This window comes from Scleropages formosus, chromosome 17 (assembly GCF_900964775.1).
Source record: "Scleropages formosus chromosome 17, fSclFor1.1, whole genome shotgun sequence".
Classification (NCBI taxonomy): Eukaryota; Metazoa; Chordata; class Actinopteri; order Osteoglossiformes; family Osteoglossidae; genus Scleropages; species Scleropages formosus.
In genome coordinates, this window is record NC_041822.1 from 8629948 (window position 1) to 8654790 (window position 24843).

The window sequence follows — 24843 nt, forward strand, 5'->3', positions numbered from 1 at the left end:
TGAACCAAAAGGGAAAGATCTGGTTGGACCGAGTTTGATGAAAACTTTTTACACTTCTGGGGAGTAGCTGAGAGATTACACTGTTACCAGACATGATAGTTTTGGTAAAATGGTATCAAAAATGGGATGGGTAAGATAATAGCAACAGAACAGTTATCGTGTGGTGGTGTGGTGGGTTCAGCTGGTGCCTGCTGTATGGTGGGTGTGCAGTTTGAGCCCTGCTTGGGGTGCCTTGCGACAGACTGGTGTCCTGGGTGTGTCCCTTTGACCTTCCGCCCTGTGTTGCTGGCTCTGGCTAGCTGCAACCCCGCTTGGGACAAGCAGTTGTTGATGGATGGAAAACAGTTATGCATAGATGTAAAAAGGGGAGTACATATCCTGGCAGTTTCAATCGCACCTATGTATACTACACCGAGCACTATTACTAGCCTTTTTCAAGCCGCCAATAGCTGACCAGTTGTTAGCCACCTGCTATAAGAGCTCTAAACTTGAAGTAGTGAAATCCCAATTAGAAAGGTAGCTGCACAAGGGAGTCTTTGAAATTTGAGTACCCATTAGCAGAATGTGTCAACAGTAAGAGAATTCTGACTCTCAGAGCTTTAATACATGAGTTTATAAAGCTCTCCAAGACAGCTAGTAGTTTGAGACAAAAATAATTCAGGTCTGCATTTCAGGTATATTAAAACTGCGAAACCGTTTAATGTGACAAGGGGAACAGTGTCACAAATCATGATCACAAATAACAAACAAGGAAAAACTGAAGCAGAAAAAGTGCGCAAGTTGGAGCTTTCCAGGAGGGACAGGCAGGCACTTAGCAGGATGGTTACTGGAAAATAGCAGCCTTGGAAGTCAGCACAACACTGAATAAATGCAAAGCTGGTACATGTGCTAGGGATGGCGGCACTGTGGTGCAGCAGATAATGCTGCTGCTTCAAAATGCTGTGCAGTCCCAGGTGTAGGTTTGAATCTAGTTCAGGGTGAGTGGACTTTGCGTGTTCTCCCAGTGTTTATAGTTTAAAGGCATGCATAGAAGACAGAAGACAGCAATGGAAAAATCACCATCCAACTCAGTGGCTCTTACCCCTCCTCCCCATGCTGTTCAGAAACCATGTGTATCCAAGAGCAATATGCAGAAATGTAAGCTGGAGTCAAATAAGCTGCCTGTTACTATCTTCACTATCTGGATAGCTTTATGTGTGAAGAAAATCAACATTGTCTGTTGTCAAACACACCGAATATGAGAGTGGAATGGGCAGGTATTTAACTTTCTCTGTCCAATGTTAGTTTTGTATACCAAGCAAGGAAACTATTTTAGGACATCAGATACTTTCTGTGGTAAGAACACAGTTTCCTTGCATTGCTCCCATATTCAAAGACCGCAAAAACCAAGTGTGAAATGCTGAACAGATTCAACACTGGTTTCATGAGCACCACCACAATAAAGAAAAATGCGTTTTCATAGCCTCTCCAATCACCAAATTTTAATATACACATAGATAATGGGAAACTATGGAGCCCAGTGTGCAAAAGTAAATTTCCACTTCCTTCATCCCACAAAAGATGAAGGGTTTCCATTATATCACTGTCATTATTCCAATACAACCCTGCAATGGACTGGCATCCCGTCCAGGATGTAACCACCCCTGTTCAGCCTTGCGTCTGGTGATTATGGGATGGGCTCCAGACCTCTGCAACCCTGACCAGGACATGTGGTTACTAAAGATGAATGGATGTAAAATCCCAATATAGACAATTGAAGACCTGCAGGGGGATTGTAAGGAACATTTTATCTTGCTTTGTAAACCTCCATGTATGTTCCACTATTTTCACAGTGAACAGCTTTGGAATAGCTGACTGTAGTAACACCACATGACCACTAGATGGCAATGTGCCTCTAAATAAGTCTATAAAGTCTATAGAGGAGCTCTCTGGCTCAACGCTGAAGCCCCAGCAGTGAAAACTATAGTAATTCACACCATCAGTGTCCTCAAAAGGCACATTTACCTTCATGTCAGACACTAAGCAATACTAAGTAATTTATTTCAATTCTCACTCTAGCCAGTAACTGAACTAAGATTAAACTTGATATAACTAATTCACAATAAAATTCTACATTCAGCTGCTGAAATACTTGACTTTTGATAAGTCTGAATTTGGCTTGAAAGAAACAGTTACACTTTAGTTGCCAGAAACATTTATGAAGTTATTTTCAGATTTTCAGTTAAAATGTGTGCCTTAGTTTTTGATACCTGTGTTTGTTGATAATATTGAATGTCTTACCTCTGCATTTATTGGAAACACTTTTATCCATAACTGAAGAGACAGGTTATAAAATAGTGAAAGAAAAAACACAGTTTGCACTATTTTTTTTCCCATTTATCATTTTTAACTCCCATGAGACTTGTGCAACATATCTTTAGATAAATAAGATTTATTGTGTAATACTGGGGGGGCGCGGTGGTGCAGCGGGCATGGCTTGGGTGCCGTACGACGGACTGGCTTGTTGTGCTGGCTGTGTCCCCTTCTCCAGCCTCGTGCTCTGTGTTGCCGGGTTAGGCTCTGGTTCGCTGCAACCCCGCTTGGGATGAGTGGCTTCAGACAGTGTGTGTGTGTGTGTGTGTGTGTGTGTGTGTGTGTGTGTGTGTGTGTGTGTGTTTGTAACACTGTACAAACACTTTCAGTAACTGCACTGTGGTATGTTTCTCAGTTATGCTCTTTCTATGAATACATACATTGTTTCTTTACGTTGTTGCTACATAGAAGAAACTGCCTTTACACAGCCACTACTCCTGTATTGTATGTAAATGTTTGTGTACCTTTTTTTAAAAAAAAAAAAAAAAAAGAAAAAAAGTAGCAAGGTGATCAGGATTCGTCAGTTCTGAGTTTTATGCACCTACTCGTGTGATGAACATCGGTGCATAAAGTGTAAAGAAACAAACTAGATTTACTTAAGAATCTCATGTCTGCAACTATGTTTCTCTTTCTCCTAATGTAATGCACGAATTGTTTTTTCTCTGAAATGTACCTCACTTCGGAGAAAAGCATCTGCTAAATGAATAAATGTAAATGTAGACTGGAAATATGGTGTCAAAATAAATTAAAACAACTTAGAACATTAAACACGTAACTTCATATTCTCATATTTTCTTCAATCTGTGAATTTTGAAAAAAAATGTTAGAGAGTCTCACTGCAGTTATAGTTCTCAGACAAAAAGAAAATCTAGCTTGAGAATGTCCATTTTTTATGGATAGTTATTATTCCTTTTCAGTTCCCCGGATTATGGTGTTGGGTCCTCCAGCATCAGGGAAAAGGACAATCGTGAGTATAATTTAACTTATCGTATAAGTTATCAAAAGGGTGCATATGTACTTAGTGACTAAGTCAAAGACTATGATTAATTTACAAGCGCATTCCAAGTGGTCAGAGAATTGATGTAAAATAATTGGGCATCAAGGGAATTCAGACTAATTTGTGATTTTGAGTGTTCTTGAGAATTGGATCTTGACACAAATGTAAAATTACTCTTCAGATTTCTCAAAGAAATGTATGAATTTTACATGTCTGTTATGAAAAGGAATTCATTTTCTCTTTCTACTTTAAAAAATATTTGGTAAAGTGATAACAGTTGATATAGTTATGTGGTTGCAGGAAGGGAGTTTCTCTTTGAGGATAATGTTTTGTCAGGGGAGGTGTGTATTTTAAGAAATATCTCTTAAATCTAATTTTTAGTGAACATTTTTAATGGAATGCTTTGGTAGTATACACGCCTACATGGTGTTTTTGTAGCTGAAGATTTGTAATGAAGATTCAAAAGATGAACAAATATGAATGCATACTGTAAAATAATGAAACTCTTAAGAAATGTTAAAAAGATAGCTAATGGAGCAGTCCCACAATAACATAATGTACTTTATATTTGGGTTTTTGTACATAACCTTAAAAATACCGCTTTTTCCCAGCGCGCATTCTTGTCATGTAGCTGTGCGGATAGACAGAAACAATGGATTCGTCTATTCTTCTATTCTGCATTTTATGCACCTACTCGTCTGATGAACATTGGTACATAAAGTGGAAAGAAACAAACTAAGTTTACTTAAGAATCACACGTCTGCAACTATGTCTCTCTTTCTCCTAATGAAATGCACAAATTGTATTTTCTCTGAGATGTAGGTCGCTTTGGAGAAAAGCATCTGCTGAATGAGTAAATGTAAATGTAAAATACAATGGTTACCAGCCTAACAGAAGTTGTCAAGGAAATGGCAACAAAATGCTGACAGCTGGTAGCATAGCATAGTTAGAGCTGCTGCCTTTGGACCCAAAGGTCGCAGGTTCATTTCCCACCTCTAGCTGTATAGTGCCCTTGAGCAAGGTACTTACTCTGAATTGCTCCTGTAAAATAATCCTGCTATATAAATGGGTAAATAATTGTAAGTAACATAATATTGTAAGTTGCTTTAGAGAGCTAGCGTGCACCATACTTGGGCCCTGCAGCCAAAGCTGCGATTAACACCCCTACTCTGCTGCTCCAGGCCGTCCAGCTGTGTGAGCACACCAAAGCCGTTCACATCACTGCCAGCAATGTGTTGAAGGAGGACACGAGACTGACCAGGGAGGCAAGGCACCTCAGAGACATCCAAAAGGTGAGGGCATACATGGGCCACAAAAACACACTCGAGCAGATTTACATGTCCTACAGGGATGCAAGCTAGACACCCACAAAGTGACATGCATACCTGGATGCGCCAGTGCATCTGTGTGATCCAAAAACAGTCTTTTCTTTTAGCCCTTTTAAAATTCTTTGAGCAATTATCAAGTTGGTTTGTTTAGTTAACTCTTTCTAGTCTTGATGTTGTTTTCACTGTATACACTTTTAACAAACTGTTCTTGGCAGAACTACACAAAAGCATGTCATTGTGTAATTGTGTATGGAAGCAGTTTTACGTTAGTTTTAAAGGTTGAAATGGGCGTTGACTCACACTGTAAGAAAAGTGCAAATACTGTGTTTGATTTCACTCTGCTTTGGCAAACGCTACAGAGAATACAAAACTTTTTTAGTAAGCATGCTTCCTGACAATCTTGAAAATTATTTAATTTGTCCTCATTAAAAGCTTAAAATGCATAAATAAATAATGGTTAAGTAGAAGATGTTTTCTTTTTTATCTGGCTGTATGTAAAATATGCTAAAGTAGACTTGATAAGTATTCTTTATAAAGCCTGTTTATACATTTGCCCTCCCCCAGTTTCTAATGTAGACAGTTAGATCAAGCTGAACATTGGCTGCTGATGAGGAGAAAAGAGGCTTGTTTAGTTGGACCTTTGAGAGGAGAGACACTGCAATTTAATGAGGGCGGTGTTGCACTCCATACTTTGAATCTGTACGGAAGCACAGCCAGAAAAAAGTGAGAAGAATCTGGAAATGCCAATCCCTGCGGTTTAATTATTTTAATTATCATCCACTGTCTGAGTTTTTTTTAAAAAAGGGCCATTAAAAGATGCCGATTTGGGGTAATCTGATTAAAAACTCTGATGGAAAGAAAGATGAAAGGCCATGAATGTCAGAGTTAATCAGCCAGGCTGAAATTGACATTTGTGATATAGAACTTTAATGGATTTTTTCCGCACTTTATGAATAGAACAGTTCTTTATGCTTTTTTGTGCTGTTTTTATACCTGTCACTGATACCTCTAATTCTTAAAGAATTTGATAAAATGCGAGAAAGATGCTTTAGTTTGGAGAATCCTTTCTGCCTGGTGTATGCTCTTTGTGTTTGGGAAGGGACCTTTTTGGTCAGTTATGGACCAGTTTATATCAGGTTATATATAAAACCTAAATGTTTTTTAAACAAGATTCTGTTGGAATTGCATGTAAATGCAGGATGTTGTTATATTTAATACATCTGCACAAGTACTTTAAAGTACAGGACTGACAAAATTGAATTTAATGGAGAGTTATTAAATGACACAGTAGCGAAGTACAGACTGATTTGAGAGTGGTGTAAAGTCTGTGAATGAGAGGTGCGCTGTGAGGAGAGGGAGCGATGTGAAGCGACAGGGAGAGTTCCGGCCGCCGGCTCCTTTCTCAAGGTGATACTTCAAAGCGGGCCTGGCAGCCGACACTGAGCCCCCTCTCTCCCATCTCGCCCTGCCCCACTCCACCTCAGACACGCTCTGTGCACCCCACTGAGCACGGTCAGCGCCAAGATCCACGTCGCCGACCCTGTGGGACCGCCTGTCAAAACAAACCCTTCACCCCTAATATAGAAAATCCCACTCACGTTACCCAATAAAGCTTGCACACCCGAGTTGCTGTATTTTACACTGGTGTGTGTGTGTGTGTGTGTGTGTGCGCAGTAATCTGTTCCCATGTGTAGGGAGGCAAAGAAGGGTATGATGGCAGGGGGTGCAGAAAGAGGAATTTCTTTTGATGTGAGAATATGAATATTAAAATTCTAATGTCCCCTCTTTTCTTATTTGACCCCCCCTCCACCCTCCGTTGCACTCTATCTCTTGCCCTTCCATTAGGAAATCCCTTGTGAGCTCTGGATCAAGCTGATTCAACAATGCCTCTCAAAGGTGGATTGCATCAGACAAGTAAGGTCTCTTTTGTCTTTTCAAACCCTTAACCGTAAATTACATTACACTCTCAAAGACAAACATATGCAAACAAGCACATGTAATTACATCATTGTTTTGAAGTTCAGTCACAAACACTGGTTTGTCTAACATCCTGCTTATTTCGGAGTAGAGATAGGTTGAAAAGACATGATGAGTGTTTCTCTTCATCAGTTTGAGGTGTAACGCTGATGTCTGAGGTTTATGTGCCCTCTTTTTTTTGTGCAAGGAAATGTGCAATCATCCATCCATCTATCCATATCAGTGTTGCTCTAATTTTTGTGTGACACCATCTGGTCTTGTTTTACATTATCAGCTGAGAAGCAAGTTAAAACTGTGGAGACAATAAATTGGATTCATCTTGCTAAGGGGAAGCACATTTAACCAGTCAGGGTATGTCAGAAGGTTGGAGGAGCAGGTGGAAGTTCTTCATTGGTCTCTGTTTTATAGCTGTTGTGCTCTTGATCTAACTGACCCTCCTTTTCATACTAATTGCATGTATTAATACTAAATTACTTGTAATTAATAGGAGGAAGGAATATTTAAATATATACAATTATTTGAGTTCTGGTTCTTTAGGTGTAATAGCAGCTGTTACACATCAAATATCTGTCAAAGTGGCTTAGATGTTTGTTTTGGTTCATATTTTGTTCTGAGTAATTGTACAGTATAATATTTTATGAGGAAACTGATGTCAGTAAAAAAAGTTCTTTGTGACAACAGTATTTGTGAGTGTGGTAAGCATTTGTGAGGAATCAGGTATTGCAGGTGTTAAGAGCTGTGCAATCGAAAGGCCTGAGATCAAGTCTCCACTCCTGCTGTTCTTAGTCTGAACTGGTACAGTAAAAAATACAAGGCTGTGTAAATTGGTAAATAATTGTAAGTTGTTTAGTACAGAAACATGGGAGGGAAGGGTACATTATGAGATGTACATCGCTTTGGAGAAAAGCATCTACTAAATGAATACATGTAATGAATAAACATAACATTTTAAGTTTCTTCGGACAAAGGTGTCTGATAAATAACAGTTACATGAAACCATATAGGGTGTGTTGTTGGTGTTCAAAGCAGTGTGTCTGTGGTCTTGTGCTGACAGAAGAGAGCAGTGTCCTGGTGACAGAGGTAAGAAGTAGCGTGGGAATGGTACACTGTTTGTTATTCATTCACTGGCCAGCACTCAGCACTTGGAAAGGTGCTTTTTATTTATCGTCAGGAGAGCTTGGCTGTCGACTTTTCAGCAGACAGAAGGGCAAGCAGAGGAAGAGAGTGTGCATATGCTAATATACCAGCTGAACGATGATCAAAGAGTGCAACAAGCCAAGCCCTGCTGCTTTGCCTCGGGGCTAACAGTGGGCTTCAGCGGTCATGGGAGCCTATAATGGAAGTAAACACATAGTTAGAAAACCAATATGTCAAATCTGGGTTCTGTTTGGGAGGGAGGGTGATACGTGGGTGTAGAGTCACCTAGAGCCTGGGTTGCCCATTGGTGGAGATATTAGTGGAGGATATTTTCTTTGTTACCATGTAAGACGTTCTACAAATATTTCTTCACACCTCTTTTGGTAAAATCACTGAACTGGATCTACCTGCTACTTTTCTGTTACCCTAAAATTACCTATCTGGACCCACCCCTGAAAGATATGATGTCAAAATGATGGCGGCAAAAATTTTTTTTTCTGTGAGAACTACACAGGTGGTCCTTCACTTACGACGGGACCATTCCAGTGACCCCGTGTTTACTTAACTTTGTTGTTTGTTGAAAATGTCCTTATGCTGTATAACATGAACCGCAAGGATATGTAAACAATTAACATGCATGGCTATGTTGTCTATATATCAGGACTTTGGTATATGTCACTATTGCACAAATTTTTCACGTTAAAATACTGACTGAGACCCTAACAATAATAATGTGTCCTCATACTTCATGATGTGTCATGCATGCTACTACACTTTGGACATTGGGATAGAAAAACGAACCTGTGAACTTGCATATGCTGCAGGATGGCGGTAACCTTGGGAAGTAAACTAGTTTCAATTTCAAGATGAGCAGAATTAGAAGCAACGCGTGCATTTTTTTATTTGATCGGTTTGTGTATGTTTTCTTTAATAGGCCCAGTTGCATATGTACACCTGCATTCCCTGTGGGGCACCTACCCCTGTCCCAGAGGATCGAGTCCATTTCTGATGAACATGATGACTCTTTGAGAGGTTCCTCAAGCTGCCATTGCCCCTCCTCCACCTCCCACTGATCGTAGCAGCAGTGTCACAGAAATACCCCACACTGATTCCTCCATAGCAAAAAAAGCAAGTCTTTCATCCTGCCATCTTACTCCACAATTAATATGCCTGCAATCAAAACACACAGCATCAATTTTCTTGATGGGTATCTTCTTTCTGAAGTGTCAGCTTCTGTGTTGCTAGAGAAAAAAATATGTATTTCATTAAACTGAAAGCAGCTTTTTTTCCTTTCTAAACTCTGCAAATTGCTTTGCTTGAGCTGAATAAATTACTAAACTTTTTCACTTGGCATCCTTTAACTCTCACCTTTTAAGCTTAGTAGTTTATGATTATTATTTCCTTTAATCTGGTAATGGATGTTTATCCCCTCAGGCTAAGTGTCTGATGATATTTATCAATTTATTTCTTGTTAATGTAGATAAATGCAGGGAATTCAGCCTGGAATAGAGGCTATTTCTCTGTAGCTGCAGGGCGCTTTCACCCACCAGACAAAGCTGCTCAGACTGCTTCAGCTTCAGGCGGAAGTCGCTCCGTCAGAGACGAGGGCTCCTTCATCTCGTAGGCTGCCTTCTCGTGTGCATGTTAGTGTGCTAACAAGTGAGTGATTGACACATCGCATCAGAGCCTGTGTCAAGACTCCTCGGCTTAATTACTGCGCCGTTAGCATACCTGCGTGCGTGCGTGCGTGTGTGTGAGTGTGTATGTGTATGTGTATGCGCATGCGCACTGATACGCGTTCTCTGTCTACCTGTTCTTCAAATTAAACAACTTTGAATGTTAATCATTTGTAATCTAGGTCGCTGGGTTCATCTGTCTGGCAGCACTTTCCCAACTTTTATGTCTCTTTTCCTCTCTCATGAGGCTCCTGTTTGTAAAACTTTGGACTGGTATTCTATCGGGAAATCACAGAGGGGAAAAAAATGAGAGGAAGTATTATAATGAACTAAGCAGTAAAGTGAAATAACAACTACATTAATACTGAGGTAGACTCAAATTAGGAAGAACTTAATAAAAAATAGCAAGGGACTTGTGTCAGTCACTCGTCTAATGAGATTTTACATAAAACAGTGCTTTGAGGTAGTGAAGGCTGTCTGTAATTCTATTTTTAAGTTGGAAAAATATGCTTATTGGTACACAGTTGTGCGTAGTGCAAACAAGAGCTTAAATTTTTTTTTTACATTTATGAACACTGCCTACAGTCACACATATATACAACACACAACATACAGTTTATACATGTGGATGTATGTGTGTGTATGGTTAAATATACATACACATATGTATACACAAATTTGACAAACACAGAAGATTCTTGTTTTTCCCGTTTTAGAATTTTTATAACCATTTACCTTAAGATTTTACATTTGAACTCATTATATTAGCATTATTCAGTGTAAAGTATTATATAATATCTTTACGGTCAAAATACACAATGAATTCTATTAATTCTCTTTTTACTGTCATTCTTTTAGAAAAAGGAGACAAGCTGGTTTTGCCTAAAGCGGCACTTTTGTTAGCTGTTTTTTTTGAGACACTTTGTTATCAAAACACTTCACTGAACTTCTAAATGATGCAGTGCAAAAATGTATTAATATTTTATTATACAGGCCAAATCAAAAACAGGACAAAATTTTGCGTATCCTATTTGGATTTCTTTAAAAAAGAGTAGATTTTGTGATTTAAATTTATACTCTGGATAATTCTTTTTGTATATTTTTTTTTGCCCGTGGTAATTTTTCCCCTTGCCTGTATGCCTCCCTGTATTCTGGTTTGCAATTACTGCATGGAGACATTGTTCACGGAGAGAAAAAGGTTGAAATTGAATAACAGGGAAAGAAGGCTCCTCAGAGACCGCCCATGGAGGACATGCCTTTTTAATAGAAAAAACACACAGACAATGATGAGCTGATTAGCGGCAGGGTGACTAATTGCCTAATTGTGGAGTGGAAAGGGGGGCCGCAGCAGGCCGTGGGTCTGGGCTCACAGCTCTCTGCGCAGGAGGAGCAGCAGGCTGCACGGGGATCTCTTCAGCTTGTCGAGCGCTACTCCCCGTGGCCTTGCCAGCCTGCTGTTCAGCGCCCTGCGACATCTGCTCCACGCATGTCCCTCCTGTGATACGGCCCCCCGCTGCAGATGTTACAGTCTCCAGGTCCTGTCTGAGCTGAGGGCCGTGGGCCCTTTTGATGTGTGATGAAACGGAGTGGAGTGAGCCACTGTGGGCTCTGGAGGCTGAAGGGCTATGGGTGTGTGTGTGTGTGTGTGTGTGCTCGCATGGGTCAGTTAGAGCTTGGGATCATGGCTATGATTCATTAGAATTTCACGTAGGCCTGGGCTCCGTGCCATGACTCGCCACTTTGACACCACATTTTGGGGTGGGCTTTTTCAAGAGAGCACAACAGAGGTACAGAGATCAGACCCCAAATTCTTGATTCACACTGATGCTCCTGTTCACTAGCGCATTTAAATGCTCATGCTGACCTCTCTCCTCCTCTCTTCTCCTCCCCCCCTCCGTTTTCCTTCTAAATCTAGATCACTGGCTCTGACTGATTCTGTGACCCTTAATGTTATCATAACCATGCACACCACTGTACTGCTTACATGCACTGCTACTACACATTCACTATTTAATAGTTCCTTTCTCACCTCCTCGCAGTCATACATTGCATACAAATCTCCACACGTATCTTGTAGCTGCTGTAACATTTTGAATACTAATAGGGCATAGCTCTTTCTCTTTCTCAATCTGAAGATGGGCTTTCATAGTACTAATAATTGGGACGCTAGGGAGCTAGATTATAAGAATTACCCAGCAACGATTATAACACCCTGTAGCTCTGAGAGGATGACCACTTGGATGCAGGGTGCTCACTCTTACACACTATAGCATTGTCAACATTTCTAAGTCCCTCTTTACCTGGTTTCTTATTAAGGCAGGTCAGTGCCTTGTGCATATGTGACATATTGCAGCCCCCCCAGGCACAGTGTGGGCAGCTCCAGTGTGGAGGGAAATGTGCACTGGGAAAGTAAGTGGGAGACAGCTGTGGGGGATCAGGTAAAGCAGTGGATAGGTTAACAGCTCAAGATCAAAGCAGAAAACAAAGGCAGATTTCAAACAGGCCGCGGAGGCTGAGCAACCAACCCGCTATTCCTCTGATAATACTTAGATCTATAAATGTTTGTTTTAGATATTTATTTATTTCTAAGATTATTCATTGCAATAATAAGTTGGCCCTAACAAGCACTTGAGGGAAATGGTTTCTTTGCCTTCCTTCTCTTTTTTTTTTTACTTTCCCGCTCCATTGCGCAGTAAGCTCTGGGATTTGGGGGACTATTAGAGAGAATTTCTTTTATTTGTAGCTAATGAATGATATGCATTCTGTATTCCTTCTTCTTATGTTCTTTTTATGGCTAAGTGAGAATTGAGAATAGGAACTGGAAAATTAGGCACATTTTCAAGGCTTTATTAATTTAACCCTCCGCAAGCCATGCTGTGTGCAAATCTGAAACTTCAAGCTGTTTCTTCCTCATATTTCTTTCCTTAGTTATCATAGAGTCCAACTGTAAATAAAAAAAATACGTATACCATACATTTATTATTTTAATGTGTGATTGTAAGGAGGAAAAATGAAATGATCCTAAGGATATAATGTAGGTGTATTTGGTTTTTTTTTTTTTTTTTTTTGCAGCTATGTATGGTTAATGCATAATTACAGTGTTTTTTCCACAAAAGCATGTTCATGTTATATTTTTAACCTTGCCGATATAGTGTTTACTTATTTTTGTTGCTTTAGTTAATTCCCTCCTTTTTGCTTTTTTTTAACACTCATTTTATTTTTATTTTTGCAAGAAGCTGTGCTTTTATAATTATAGAAAGCAACTTATTTTTGTTGCTTTAGTTAATTCCCTCCTTTTTGCTTTTTTTTAACACTCATTTTATTTTTATTTTTGCAAGAAGCTGTGCTTTTATAATTATAGAAAGCAGAGAAAATGTATTTTAGGTGCTGCGTTCTTACCCTCTGTCAACCCAGGGTACTTAACAAATTTCTTATTGTTGCATCCCCACAATTCACTGCTGTAGCATTCCTGCACAAATGTTTATGATGTACATTGTGTACAGAAGGATGTACAATCGGGTTTGCCAGAGCTGCTCTTTCACAGCTATAGGTTCTTGGCTTTTGTTTGATGCCCATCCTTGATACCTTGTAGATGCTTCAATACTTTTATTTAGATGGTCACCAAGCCTTGTATTTCAGACACTAACCTCTCGTTTCTGTCAAACCTACGGCATTGATGTTGCAGTCACCACTGGCCTACTAGCCTTCTAAAATTTACCAAGTAACCGTTTACATAACCTATTGGAAATTATTACACCCCTTTTGTGTGCTGATATTGTTAGTGTGTCCACACTCCGTACTGCATCTACAGGGCTGGGTGCTGGAGGGGATACCCCATACTCGACAAGAGGCCTTGCTCTTACAGGAAGTTGGCATCTTCCCCGAACACGTAGGTAGGGGCCATACACCCCATCACTGTCCCCTGTGTCTTACAACTGCCTAAATTTTCAGGAAGGTTCCCCACAATGCTCTGCCTGAACTGTAAATGTTTTCTTAATGTCCACTATTCTTTGTCAAATTTTAAAGAGCATAACTGCAGCTGTCGCTTACTACACTTCAGTTTTTTCTAAACTGACTTAGTTTTCTTTTTCAAGTGACCCTGTGACACTGCTTTTTAGAAACAAGAATTCAGTTACTGCAGGAATATATTTTTGTGTGACAAAGGGACTTCTTCATCTCTCTCAGTGATGTTGGAGGCTCCTGATGAAATCCTGATTAAGAGGAGCCTGGCTAAGAGAATGGATCCAGCCTCAGAAGGTAAAAACCTGGGTCCTGTCAGTAACAAGATGGCGGTCTTTTCCAAGAGGATGTAGAAGCCAGAGACTAGCTTGTATCGCCCTTGTATGCTTAAAGTACACCCTTGTTATAATGCATTTCATTATTACCAACCCTCTGAAATATTGAACATTTTTGCTGAATCCCAACTAAGGTTCTGTATAAAAAAAGTCCTTTGGGTATAGCAAAGCCTGGCTATAATGAACAAAAGCCTTGGGTCCCAGCAGATTTGTTATGGTGAGGTTGTGCTGTATCCTATAATTGCCATCTCAGTTTCCATTGTTCAAGTGTCTCACTTTGCCTGTTTCTGTAGATGGCTGCACATAGTCTCAGTATATCAGAAATGAAAATATTTCTTTTCTATGAGCTCCTCAGGTATATGGAGATTTAAAAATACAAATTCATACCAGCAATAAACAAAGCAATACCCACAGTCAGATTATGACACATTATGACAGTACAGCAGTTTTGTAGTTTCATTGACTCATATTTTCTACCCCACCCTTCTCGTTTCATCTCCCCTTGTCATGTTCTGGAGCCCAGTGGATATGAAGTTAGAGCAGCAGCAGGGGTTTCTATCAGAAGACGACATTGCCTCCCAGCTAATAAAGTACCACCAGGAGGCACACGCCTTGCAGAGGACGTACAAGAACTGTCTTAAGGTTGTTAAATCTGACCAATCCCAGGATGAGGTGTTTGCACAAGGTAAAGTTGTTGTTGTACCTGGATGTTGAGTAACATGGAGTTAGTAAAAAAATAAATAAATAAAAAATGCACACACACACACACACACACACACACACACACACACAGAAACTAGCAGCCTGTCATTTTAGAGATATTGTCTTATGTAAGAAGACAAAGGCGTAAGAAGACGTAATTGAGTGCCAGGTACAACTGCCAAACTTCACAAGCATCAGCAAGCCTCTTTCGCCAGGTTTGCAGCACCATCTGTTGGTGGGAGGCCAGTGTTGCGGTAGGCCCACTGGGAGGCCAGATTTACCCTCCTTGTCAGCCTTCCTGACGGCTGAGGGGGATTGCCCAAGGCAGAGCCACAGGCAAGGAGCGCCCCGTGTGGCCCTCCACTAGGATGAACAGTCGTCAACAAGGCCATTAGAGCCATCTGAATACAACCTGTCTCTGTATTATTCTGCCTCACTTGACAAAATAATTCTGTCACTTGTTCCGCTCTCGTCTCCGCTGTTATAAGATTAGACAGGTGTTGGCTCTAGAATCTTTAGGTGTATAGTTCTATAATGCTAGCTGTGCTATATTCCTGAATTTCCATCTGTGGTCAAATCTCAGGTGTATGATTTTCTTAGTGGGTGCTTTGTCAGTTTTCCTGTGCGTCAGGGATTCCTTTTGGTCGACTGTAAATCCTAACAGGTTTCAGTCACTTTTTGCTTTTTGTTTTTTGTGGTTACAGTGTCATTCCTGTTATGCTCAGTTGAAAGGTGTAAAAGAAATTATGATGGGTGTCATTTTGCTTTTTTCATTATCTGACATCAGTACCCTCGCTCCTTTAATGGATATAATTTAGGCTGAATGGAAATGCAGGACTCCAACAGGCTCTGCATGAGAATCAGCTGTGGATTGCACTTTAGAGAATCACAAGGGCAAATGTGTAATTTTTTTTTAGAAAATTTGTGTTTTGGGGTTTGAGACGCAAATGTGAGGTTTGGGGGTATGCTGTAATAGCTTAATTTATAATTAATAACGTGATTTCCTTGATTGCCTTAAACAGAGGGAATAAAAATATTCGTGGATATTTTTTAGAATTAAGTATTCATGGATCTTGATTGAAATACAAATTGTGATAAAACTGTCTCCTTGAATATTGATTATAGCTAATTAAAAATGCACTTTGAAGTTGACATTACTTACAACTTCAGATTCACCTATTTTATTTTATTTTATTTTATTTTATTTTATTTTCCATGTTGATCATTTATCACTGCTTTTGGTTTGGCATACCACTTAGCTGTAAAGAGCATGGAAACGGAGTCATTAGTTCTAATTAGGCTGTGGTTAATTACTGTACATTAGACTACTAAACCCATCATATTGAATAACGGCATTGTTGTGGCGAAACCCAACTGAAAACAGCTGTTGGCTTCCTTGAGAGGGTCACGCTACAAACAAATGCTCCCACGGACCTGAGAGGCCAGGGCTCATGATTTATTGATCTCTTCTTTAACTTCCAGATTAGCCAGCCACATGTATTATGTCAGCAGCTAGGATTTTGGAGGCTCATGCACACCTTACGAACACTGATTTATTTCTTGTTCATTTTCTCATTTCCGTATTTGCTTGCTAGCTTCCCTGGCTGCCTTTACATTTTCAGACACTGCACTGATAAGCATCCCCATTTACAGTGAAATGAGGAACACTTGTTTTGTCCTGAGCTTTGTTGCATTCTGCAGGCCCTTTTTTTTCTTGTTTTTTTGGACTCTGCAAAATGGGAATGGGATGTGAAAATGTTTGTCAGAAATTATTTTGGTAAGGAGTAGCAAAAATAGAAATTGGCAAACTACAATCTGCTTTTGATGCTTTTTTGTTTGCTTTTGACATGGAAAATTATACAGACACATAATATTTTGCCCTCAGAGAACTGCCTTTTTTCCTTGTAATAAAGAGGAGGAAGGCAAAAGCAGTTCACTGCTGAGATCGTGGAAAAAAGAAGAGAAGCTGCAGCTTGTTGCTGTTCTAACAGATGTGGAGCTGAACAAATGTACAGCTTTAAAATGAAGTAGATCGTCTTCAGTGAGCTGAGACTCATGCCTGTTCTGTTAGAACATCACCGGGCACTGCAATTTCATCAATCAGGGAGACTGCTTCTACAGGCAGCCTGCGGATGCATTTCTGACAGGAGCTATAGTTACCCCATGCTCATTTACTCTTCATTACTCTTCATTGTTAATTTTACAGCATTTAACTTTGATTATACTGATGTTATCTGTTTGCACAGTGCTGAGCCATGTCCAGTGCAAGCCTCGGTCCATGGCCCCCCACACACCCAGGGTCCTCCTCTTTGGGCCCCCAGGCTCTGGGAAGAGTCTGCAGGCTGCATTGATCGCTCAGAAGTACAACCTTGTCAACAGTGAGCTCTCAATTACATTGATATTATGTCTCTCTTACTGTCTCTCTGTCCTCCCACAGCTATTTCTCCCTGTAGCCAGCTTCTCCACTGTTCTCTGCTGATAAACTGTTGCACTGTGCTACTTTGTTGTTTTGAATGTCTTTTCAGTTTTATTTTCCTTTTGTACATATCTTCATCATTTACGTTTCTTAGTTGTTCCATATTATTTACAGTTTGTTAGCCCAGCTCTTTCCCCCATTCCCCACCCTCTATCTTCCTCTTCTCTGAAAAGAGAGAGAGATTATGCCATATTGCAGCTTGGTTGCTGCAGTATCTCAAAGGACAGGTGGACAATGATGAAACTAGTTAATATTACATATCATGCCTCCGCAAATGTCATGCTTACAATTAATTCCCTACTTTCGGTTTCATATATTTAAAAAACACAAAGCCCATTTAGACTTTATTCTGACTTTATCATTTATTCAAAAACTATAGATTTTATTTTGAGTCTCAGAGGTTTGGAGATCATTGTCCAAAATTGTGCCAATTATTTTTATTCTCCTTCATTTTCTTGTGTATCAGCTACCTTTTTTGTTACTCTAGTCTGGTAACAAGTGTAGAATGTATTTTTTCCTATTCTGTTTACTTTCACAGTCTGAAAGGTTACATTACATATTCTGTTTATTTAAACTTTTATATCCTACTTTCACTCAATCTTAACCTCTCTCTCTTTTATTCCCTTGTAGTTTGCTGTGGAGAGCTTCTGAGGGCAGTTTCTGCAGACGAGACAAGTATGGGAGAACTCATTAAACCTTACCTAGCATCTGGAGAGCCAGGTATATCTGCAAGGGGAGTCAGGCCGGGTGGCAGAAAGGGAAGTGCTTGGGGAGTGAGCACTGGAGGAGATCATTGTATGGAGAGATAAGAATGTGTTGTTTTCTTAACATCAGCTGAGAGCCTTCTGATACCCTAACTTTACTAAGTAGTGGATTGCTGAGGAGTTTTTTTGTATTACAGCGAATATGAAAAACCATATGGTTCCCATCTCAATTTGAACCTAAAGTACATACCGTTTTAGGTAATGGTCTTGATAACTGACCTAAAATGCTATAGTCCTCACTGATCTCAGCTATTCAGTGCTTTATTCAGTGCTCCACCAATGAAAAATTCACAGTTGCTAAAGCCGCTTGTCCCAAGCGGGGTCGCGGTGAGCCGGAGCCTAACCCAGCAACACAGGGCGCAAGGCTGGAGAGGACACACTCAGGACAGGATGACAGTCCATCACAAGGTACCCCAAGCGGGACTGGAACCCCAGACCCTCCAGAGAGCAGGACCTGGCCAAACCCACTGTGCCACTGCGCCTCCTCTCCAGTGAAAAATCTCAAAAATAAGATTTGAAAACAAAATTAACCAACTGATGCAGAAATCCATACATGTAATGATCTATGAGATTAATCACATTACTGTCCACTTTTATAGAAGGTAAAATCTTATTTTTAGTAGCTACCTATTTAGGGCTTTGTGTGTCTTTTGTAAGATTTCCAAATAGATACTGCTGTTTGTCTGCAGATAAATGTTAAACTGCTGATTTCTCATTTTATGGGAAAATGGCTATTTTATGTAAAGCATAAAAAATAATCATGTATTTACATAACAGGTTATAGGAGCATTCTTCTTGTGCCCCTGCTTCCTTCTTGAAGGCATCTGTTTCCAGGCATTCACATATTCTCAAAGTTCCATAACTGCTTGACTAGCACTTTAAGTGAAGTAGCCAAGAAGCTTTCATTTTATATCCAAATTAGCTCATGGGATGGCAAACCTGATGTTTAGAACCAGCATTTTGTGCATTCTTAACAGTTAGCCCTTTAGGCTCCTTGTTTCCCTGCTTTACATGACATCACAGCTTCGGTGTAAGCAGCATTGCAGGGGGCCAGAGTTGCTTAGTGTCTGTAGAGGCAGTGGGCAGAGCATGTGACCAAATGACAGTGTCTCTATACTGATGAAATAATAATGAACAGCTTTGGCATGGTTGTAATTTGCACATGAAAATCGGCGCTACTTGCTTCTCCCCATTGAATGTACCGCAGATGACAATCCTTCCTCTCAGTCTACATGTTAATGACTAGTCAAGGCTTCCCTCTCTGATATTCTGTAGCTGGGAAAGAGCGGCGTTTTTGTCTTGTTTTGTTTTTGTTTATGTTTATTTTAAAGTTTATGTTTTAATCATGCAGCTTCCTTTTTTGTATGTACTATGGTAAAGCAAATTTTTTTCATTGGAATTCAGTTTCCTGAAAGTAAACATTTGGTTACAGAATAAGTGCTGTTTCCTCTCGACCCCACACTTTCATATTGTGCAGCTCACATTAGTATTTTTCATACAAATATATTCACTAAATGAGAAATAGAATTCACTAATTAACATGGAATATTTTACCATCTTGTTTGATGTCATTTTTATCATTGTGATCACAGTAATATGCATTGTAAATGCAGTTTTCAAAGTCAGTCCATAGTAAAAATAAATATGGCTTTGATGTAGCAGCCAATGGGGTCAGTCAGCATAGGCATCTCTAGTCAATAGGGTAACTGTAGCTTATATGGCACAACTTGTAGAATAAAAATACCATAGATTATTAAATAAAAATAGCCATGAGTTACTTATATATAGACTTTCAAATAATTGGCATGGAGTGTGTATATACACACACACTCATTTCCCATTATTTACTTTCCCGATACTCGATTTTTCACGTTTGTTTATTAACTGGTCTTTATTTTCACTTAACCAGTCTGCAACATTCTGTCCAGTCCTGCAACACTGAGTTGCATTGAGGGAACCGGGTACCTGCACTCTAAGCTGTGTTTGTATCCTCTATTATTCACCATTGCACTTTAATTTAGTATTTATTCATGTATTTAAATGTGGGATAGCCTTCATCTTACTCAAGCCAGTCAATGCACACTATCACAATAAGCTTACTGTATGAAATAATTATTTTTTAAAACATATTTTTATACATTAGACCCTTCATGTTCACCCATCATGAGAATTTTTAGGAATAGTCCATTTTTACCCTATAGACCTTGAAGACCTTAAAATATCGCAACTATAAAATAACATCTTTAATATTTGCATTTATTTACGTTAGCATAGAAGAAAAAGGAAGCTATAAAATTATAAAATATATTATAAAATTCATTGTTCTCACCTCTGTTCTAAATAATGATGTTGTTTATACATCGGCAATGTTTGCTGCCATAATCATATGCGTGATTCAAAAAAGCTTTGCAGACAAATGTGATTCAGAAAAGCTTCACATTAAGCAATAAATTAATTACAAAATATATAAAGCCCATTTTTCAGAACAAACAGTGAAAAAGTAAAACTATTTTTAAAAAACACAAACATGAAGGGCTAAGTGTATAATGTTGTCATTCTCCATCCAAAACAGCAATATTTCACAAATAAGCAAAAATGTTTCAATGAATACTCTTCATTAAACCACAGATTTCTCATCTGTATTGTATACATCTCACAGATTTCTCCCATTCCAGGCATTCTGGTACCCCTGTCATGATCAGACCCTTTCACCCACATAATGTAAGGCTTTCGCAGCAGAGATGAGTAGATGAGGAGGAGGACTTGTGGAAGGAAGGAGCGAAGTACTGTGTTATCCTGTAGTCCTTGGTCACCGCCAGTGTGCTCAAGCAAACAAAGTCGCCCCTGAGACCCCTCAGCTCTACCACAGGTGCCAATCACCTGGTGTGTCCGGGGTCTTAGTGTGTGCCACTAGCCTTAAGCAACTTTTTATTAATTTAATAAACATCCCTCAGAGACCTGCCACTCTGTGGTGTGCACTGCTGTCTTGCCTCAGACACATGTGAAGCTGAACTTTAATGAGAGGCCTGAATGCAGAGGCACAGAAAGACACTCAGGTACACAGAAGAAATGAGGTGCAACTCTAGAACTGGACAGAGCCAAACTGTACCCAGGGAGAGCCTTAGTGGTTTCTGAACCCTGAACTCCGAACTCAACGTAAGGTCAGCCTTTCCCAAAGCCCATGAGTCTGAGGGGGACACTGGCTGATGTGCCCGGCTGTGAAAATTCATTTGAACAGTATTATATGATACACAACTGACACTACATGTCATTGTAAACAAATTTCCACGTATCTCTTTGTTACCTAAAAGCTCTCCAGAGATAATATTAGCAGATGTTTTTACATGCGCTTTTATATCCTCTTTGATTAACACTTAATTCAAAGGACCTTTAAAGAGGCACATCCTTTCGTGTCAATGAAAGGAAGTACAACACACAGTAATTCTTATGCAAGATGGAACTTCACTGAACCTCCAAGGGCTTAAACAATGAAAGAACAAAGGGATGGACAAGATGATAATCTGTCAGTGGGTTATTAAAATATAATGGTAAAGAGTAATTAAACCATTACAATAGAGCCAAACAACAGCAAATATATGCCACAAGATCATTTTTTAAAAATTTGTTTTGCAGTCATTATAAGAAAATTAGCTTTACTGTAATTTATGTGTATTATAATTAAGGAGGAACAATTCAGAAAAATAAGTAGAACTTTATGGGGAATCTTTGAGAGACCAGTCTTAAGAGTTGTAGACCTTTAGGCTGGCTAGTAGCTGAAAGTAAGAAAAAAACAGTTGAGATTCAGGGTACTAACAATTAAAGTCCTTCCTACACAGGGGAGCCAAGTTGGCTTAAGTGTGAAACACACTAAAACATTGCCTGCATACCTGTAATAAGATACCTATCTATCAATCATGTCGCCACATTGCTGGATGTATTTATGGATTCATATTATCGAAAAATGTTATGCGCAAAAAACAGAAATAAATTTTGACTGAGTTCTGTCTCACTTGGGTGTTGAAACAGTAGCAGCGGGCGGTTCTGAGGGACCTGACAGTGTTGTTTGAAGGCCCTTCGTTCTCTGTCTTCCTCCCTTTCACGCTCCCTCCCTCCCTCCTTGCCAGTGTCAGCGCGAGTTGCAGGGAGAGGAGCTCTGCCTTAAATAATTTACAAGTTGATTAATAGACTCACAAGGGTATAATTAGGCAGGGGAGAGACAGTGGCTACTGTAACCAGTACAGTGCTTTGGGGATTTGGAGAGCAGGATTATTAAGGAAATAGAAAGATAGTGTTGCGAATAGAGGCGGCGTGGGGGAAGAGTAAGGAACCCTTTCCAGAGCCCATGGTGTTTGAAGGCGCCTCGGCAGGAGCAGAGAGCCCCGCTTTGTTTGATGTGGAAATTGGACAGTTTGAATCCGTCTCCGTTAATTTTTCACAAGCTTCAGGCACCCCCTGGGTGCTGCTCACTTTCCTTCTAGAAAATGAATTATTTTCTCCTTCACCGCCATTCTTCCCCCTTGTTTTTATTATACCTCTCCTTCCATATTATATATTTCTGCCCCTCTGCTGACTGAATTTTCTGTTTGTAAAGAGCCACTGACCCTCCCATGTTCCGCAGTCCCTTTTCCAGCATTCAGTTTTCTTATGGAGCCTATAAGGGTGCAATTTGTTGCATTTATTTACAACATTAACGCACAGTAGTAAACTTTTAAAGTAAATGTGTGTTTAAATGAATAAGACTGCCCTGGTTTTTCTTTTTTGAAGGTTATTGATTTCATTAAGCATTTGTGTGTATAGTGATGTGGTGCCAATGTGGTGTGGTGTGTGGTGTTAATGGGCCAGGGGTAATAGGACCATCATATGATGGAGCAAATATGTAACAAAACTTCGCCCAAGATCCAGCTCATGTATGCTGTAGATGTTCATGCACCGTTACTTTATGATCATCCCCAGATAAGTCTTTACACAACCGCTACTCCTGTTTTGTATGTAAATGTTTGTGTATCTTATTTTTTTTTTTTTAAAATTGTAGGAAGGTTATCAGGATTCTTCTATCCTGCGTTTTATGCACCTACTCAAGCGATAAACATCGGTGCATCAAGTGGAAAGTAACAAACTAGGTTTACTTAAGAATCACATCTCTGCAACTATGTCTTTCCTAATGTAATTCACAAATTTATATTTTCGCTGAGATGTACATCGTTTTGGAGAAAAGCGTCTGTTAAATGAGTAAATGTAAATGTAAAACTTTATCTAACCCTTTGCTGTAAAAGTTTCATTGTTTTCATACGTTTTCCCGTGTATCTACATTTATTGTTTCGCATTCTCTCACCCATTTGATTTCAGACCATCTCCATTCCCAAAAATAGTAAAAAAATACTAAAGATGACGTACTGAAATGAGTCCAGTGTGTCTGTAGATGTAAGCTGGTTGTTGTAGTGAATGTCTACCTGTGTACAGGCTTGTCACCTTTAATTAATTCTCTGGTTCTTTCTGTTTTCTGCTGTCTTGTGTTTCGCAGATGCTGCACCCTGTGTCAAAATGTTCCTTGACTCAGAAAAACCTAAAATCTCTGTTTGTTCAAGCTGATGCATTTTGGAATTCAATTCCATTTTGTGGCACCACATGACCTGAAAAGAAGGAAATTGAATTCACAAGAACCTGATCTCAAATTTTTGACTGTGTTTGCGACTGTGTGTTATCAGACTGCGGAGAATGTATTCATTTAACAGGAGGCAGAAAATAATCTTTTTTCTTTTCTCTGTCTTTGATGAAATTATAAAAAGGACCAAGACAAATATGTTTGTCTGTGTGGGCACGTGTCTTTGTGTATGCTGTGGCGCGCTTGTGGTGAATGTGTGTCTGTGTGTGAGGCTCGGTGTAATTGATTGCTCACTTTGAAATCTCTAGGTAGTGATTTTTCACCAGCCAAGCAGCCTGTGCCCTGCCCTCCCTCCTCTATTACTCCCCACCGCCAGATGGAACCAGAGCAGCCAGTAACCGTAGTGCTGATTTATTTATCTCCGCCAAAGCAGACCAATGAGGGGAAAAAAAGGATGGGGGGTTTGACAACTGGGGTAGCAGGGTTTATGCAATTCAGCTGGTGCTCTAATTAAAAGTGCACGTGGCACCTTTGATGTCTGTCAGATGAGACTCCAGGACTCTCAACAGTTTCCTCCCAGATAATCCTATGGCAGGTGCACTCAGTTCTTTTTGTGATCAAACTTTAATTTGTTTTCTTCTGTTTTTAATGCAAGCCATTCACACAAAGAATACCTAAATTCTGAGCTGTTTTTGTCAGACATCTCTCCATTTAAGGACATTTGAGGAAGCAAATGCATTTCGAGAAATACGGCGTGACGTGATGGCACGGGCATCAACTACCCCCTACTGCCCAAATAAAGTAAATAAATAAATGAATAACCACAGGTGCTGTCTACAAACTGAAGAGGAGAGAGAATAAGTCTTTGGTTTTGAGGACGAATGAGATTTCTCTTCCAGTTCGAGGTCTATGCCACTGATGTGGTTTCCCTGTGGCTCTTCCAGTGCCCGACAGCATGGTGCTCCAGATTATGACAGAGCGACTCAGCAGGCTGGACTGCACCGCCCGTGGCTGGGTGCTGCATGGATTCCCCCGCGACATCAAACAAGCCAAGATGCTCTATGAGGCCAACTTCATCCCCAGCAGGTACCTTCAGAATGGCCCAGCATGCATCATGTACAATACAACAGCTCCCACACCTCTGTCAGTCAGACTCATTTCTGATTATCAGGGCTGTGGCCACACCCAGCTTCTCATGGCTTTTGCATAGTGTTAGAAGTAAAGCTCTGAATCCTGGTCAACAGACGAATGTCTCTGTACCTGAGACCAAGCCAGCGCTTGGCTTTCCATAACATGGTAAAGGGAACAGCAGGTAGCATAGCGGTTTGTGCCACTTCCTTGTACCAGGATTTGAATCTTCCCATCCAATTTATTCCCCTTCAGCCAAAGTACTTGTAATGAAGTGCTCAGTGAAAATTACCCTGCTGTATAAATCAGTAAAAAATTGAAAGTAGCTTGTTATACAAACCTAATGTTGTAAGTTTTCTTGGACAAAGGTGTAAGCTAAATATATACATGTAAATGTAATCATGACTCC

General features: G+C 39.9%; 1 protein-coding gene across 4 annotated transcripts in view; it reads left to right on the plus strand.

Annotated features, from left to right (window-relative positions):
- The window catches only part of ak8 (adenylate kinase 8), a 37039-nt gene that overhangs the window by 1849 nt on the left and 10347 nt on the right, over positions 1 to 24843 (plus strand). For all 4 annotated transcript variants that reach the window (XM_018759370.2, XM_018759367.1, XM_018759369.1 and 1 more), the window contains 9 exons: positions 3270 to 3319; positions 4531 to 4641; positions 6523 to 6591; positions 13279 to 13360; positions 13653 to 13724; positions 14286 to 14447; positions 16711 to 16842; positions 17571 to 17660; positions 24251 to 24392. In XM_018759370.2, coding sequence (XP_018614886.1) covers positions 3270 to 3319; positions 4531 to 4641; positions 6523 to 6591; positions 13279 to 13360; positions 13653 to 13724; positions 14286 to 14447; positions 16711 to 16842; positions 17571 to 17660; positions 24251 to 24392 — 910 coding nt within the window. The remainder of the gene's footprint in view (positions 1 to 3269; positions 3320 to 4530; positions 4642 to 6522; positions 6592 to 13278; positions 13361 to 13652; positions 13725 to 14285; positions 14448 to 16710; positions 16843 to 17570; positions 17661 to 24250; positions 24393 to 24843) is intronic.